This window comes from Nicotiana attenuata, unplaced genomic scaffold, assembly GCF_001879085.1.
Source record: "Nicotiana attenuata strain UT unplaced genomic scaffold, NIATTr2, whole genome shotgun sequence".
In the NCBI taxonomy this organism is placed as follows: Eukaryota; Viridiplantae; Streptophyta; class Magnoliopsida; order Solanales; family Solanaceae; genus Nicotiana; species Nicotiana attenuata.
In genome coordinates this window covers 223,642-226,266 of record NW_017670420.1, presented here as the reverse complement: position 1 = coordinate 226,266, position 2,625 = coordinate 223,642, and the positions used below count along the sequence as shown (strand labels likewise).

Here is a 2,625-nt window from a genome sequence, read left to right as displayed (position 1 = left end):
CTACTCATATGACCTTTGCCATTTTTTGGGATTATACAATTTTATAACCTTTTAGAATTTTTGATCATAACCAATAAAAACATACCTCTCACTTTTGTCATCGAGCTTGGTCCTCTTTTCATCATGTATATGTGCATATGCAATGCTTCCGAAAACTCGCAAGTGAGAAACTTTTGGCTTGAAACCACTCCATGCCTCTTGAGGTGTTTTTCCATGAACACGTTTTGTGTGGCAACGATTTAGTAAGTATACCGCACAAGCAACAGCTTCAGCCCAAAATTCCTTTGGCATATTTTTGCTCTTCAACATACTCCTCACCATGTTAAGAATGGTCCGGTTCTTTCTTTCCACAACGCCATTTTGTTGTGGTGATCTTGGCACGGTTAAAAAATGGCGAACTCCATTTTTCTCACAAAAAACTTTGAATTCATTTGAAGTGAATTCTCCACGATTGTCCGACCGAAGTGACTTAATTTGATAGCCACTTTGTTTCTCCACCATCCTCTTGAATTTTTTAAAGGTTTCAAACACCTCTGATTTTGCCTTTAAAAAATAAACCCAAGTTTTTGTAGAATAATCATCAACGAAAAGTAAAAAATAATTACTTTTACCAAGTGAAAATGGCTTGATAGGTCCGCAAATATCCATGTGAATTAACTCCAAAGGGCATCTTGCTCTTGTCAAAGACTCTTTAGGAAAGCTTTTTCTAGCTTGCTTTCCAAAGATACATCCTTCGCAAAATTGGTTGGGATGATTAATACTTGGCAATCCATTCACCATGTTTTCTTTATCCATCAACCTTAAGCTATCAAAATTCAAGTGACCAAATCTCATATGCCAAAGCCAAGAGGAGTCTTTGGCACATAAAAGTAAGCATCTTGGAGCATCATTTTGAAGATTTAAAATGAACATTTTATTATTAGCCATAGGAACTTTAGCTAATAATCTCCCTTTTTCATCTCTCAAACAACTTTTTATCTTTCAAATGAATGTCATAATTTTCCTCCAAAAGTTGTCCCAAACTCAAAATGTTACTTTTCATCTCCGGCACATATAAAACATTAGAAATTAATTGATGACTTCCATCCTTCAAGCGAATTAAAATCGTACCTTTTCCTTTGATTTTAACACGTGAAGAATCTCCAAAAGTGATTGTGCCACGATTCAACTCTTCAAGTTCCACAAATAAATCCTTCTTTCCACAAATATGGCTACTTGCACCGGAATCAAGGTACCATCGGTGCTTCTCGGCACTTTCTTCTCCTTTGCATGCAAGAAGCAAGGTGGCATCTTCATCTTCATTTTTGCTCTCCACGAAATTATTTTTCTCTTCAAAGTTATCTTTACATTCCCAAGAAAAATGACCAAATTTATGACAAGTATAACATTCAATATTTGATTTGTCATACCTTCCTTGATTTTGCCTCCATCCTTTCCCTCTTCCACGACCTCTTCTTGAATTAAAGTCTTGGCCTTTATTTTCTCTACTTGAAGGTGGTTGACTACCTCCTCTTCCGCCTCTACCACGACCTCTTCCATTTCCACGGCCTCTTTGTTGCGAGCCACGCCTTTCATCTTTCTCTTTGAAAGAAAATTTTGCTTGCAACGCTTGTTCAACCGATTCTTCTTTCGGTTTCTTCAACTTCTCTTCATGTGCTTGCAAGGAACTCGAAAGCTCGTCTATGGTCATGGTGTCCAAGTCTTTGGACTCTCCAATGGCAACAACAATAAAATCAAAATTTGAAATTAAGGATCGTAGTATTTTTGCCACGACCCTATCGTCTTTCAACTCTTCACCATATCTTTTCATTTGATTGACAATAGCCAAAACTCTCGAAATATAATCCACAACATATTCATTTTCCTTCATATGCAATGATTCAAACTCTCCTCTTAAGGTTTGGAGGCGAACTTTTTTCACTTTGTCCAAACCTTTAAAAGAAGTTTGAAGAATATCCCATGCTTCCTTGGAGGTTGTTGCATTTGCAACCTTCTCGAACATCTTGTCATCCAAACCTTGATGGATGAGAGTGAGTGCCTTTTGATCCTTCTTCTTGAGGCAACGACATCTTCTGCTTCATCAACACCGGACTCTACTGGTTCCCAAACATCATAGGCACCAAGCAAGGCCTTCATTCGAATACACCAATTTCCATAGTTCTCTTTTGTAAGCATAGGAACTTGGAATGGTGTTCCGTTAGAATTCGTCATCTTTTCTCCAAGTTTGTTGTCTTCAACCACACCGGCTCTGATACCAAATGTTGGAAAAAAAATAATTTGGGAGAGCAAGACAACAAAACACTCAAACACTCACAACTCACTTTAAGAATGGAGAAGAAATGATATTTTTCATTCAACTTGACTTGTTCCAAATGGCTAGCATACATGGGTATTTATAGTAGAACTCCTACATGTATCTAGCCTAAACTTCATGTAAACACACTAACTAAATTCACATTAGTCTACACTAGTTCATACATCTCATAATGAAGTTCACATTAGTCTACACTTGTTCATATATCTCATACTAATATGAACTAATCTAAACATATTTAATATAAATGTGAACTAATGGAAACAAGTTTATTATAATTTTAACACGGGTAAGAGAGATTGAGAGAGGAG

General features: G+C 36.7%; 1 protein-coding gene across 1 annotated transcript; it reads right to left on the bottom strand.

The window, feature by feature from the left end:
* Positions 1 to 955: 955 nt before the first annotated feature.
* LOC109239175 lies at positions 956 to 1,870 on the bottom strand. Its single transcript, XM_019405701.1, has 2 exons — positions 1,507 to 1,870; positions 956 to 1,341 (listed from the first exon to the last, which is right to left on the bottom strand). Exons 1-2 carry the CDS (start codon positions 1,868 to 1,870, stop codon positions 956 to 958), a joined length of 750 nt encoding a protein of 249 aa, XP_019261246.1.
* Positions 1,871 to 2,625: the final 755 nt, after the last annotated feature.

Bases quoted from the DNA above. Each gene is read 5' to 3' on its own strand.
- LOC109239175 (XM_019405701.1), bottom strand. From the start codon at position 1,870: ATGAAGGAAAATGAATATGTTGTGGATTATATTTCGAGAGTTTTGGCT. The intron at 1,342-1,506 runs GTAGTCAACCAC...GGGAATGTAAAG, and splicing joins TGGTAGAGGCGGAAGAGGAG to ATAACTTTGAAGAGAAAAAT.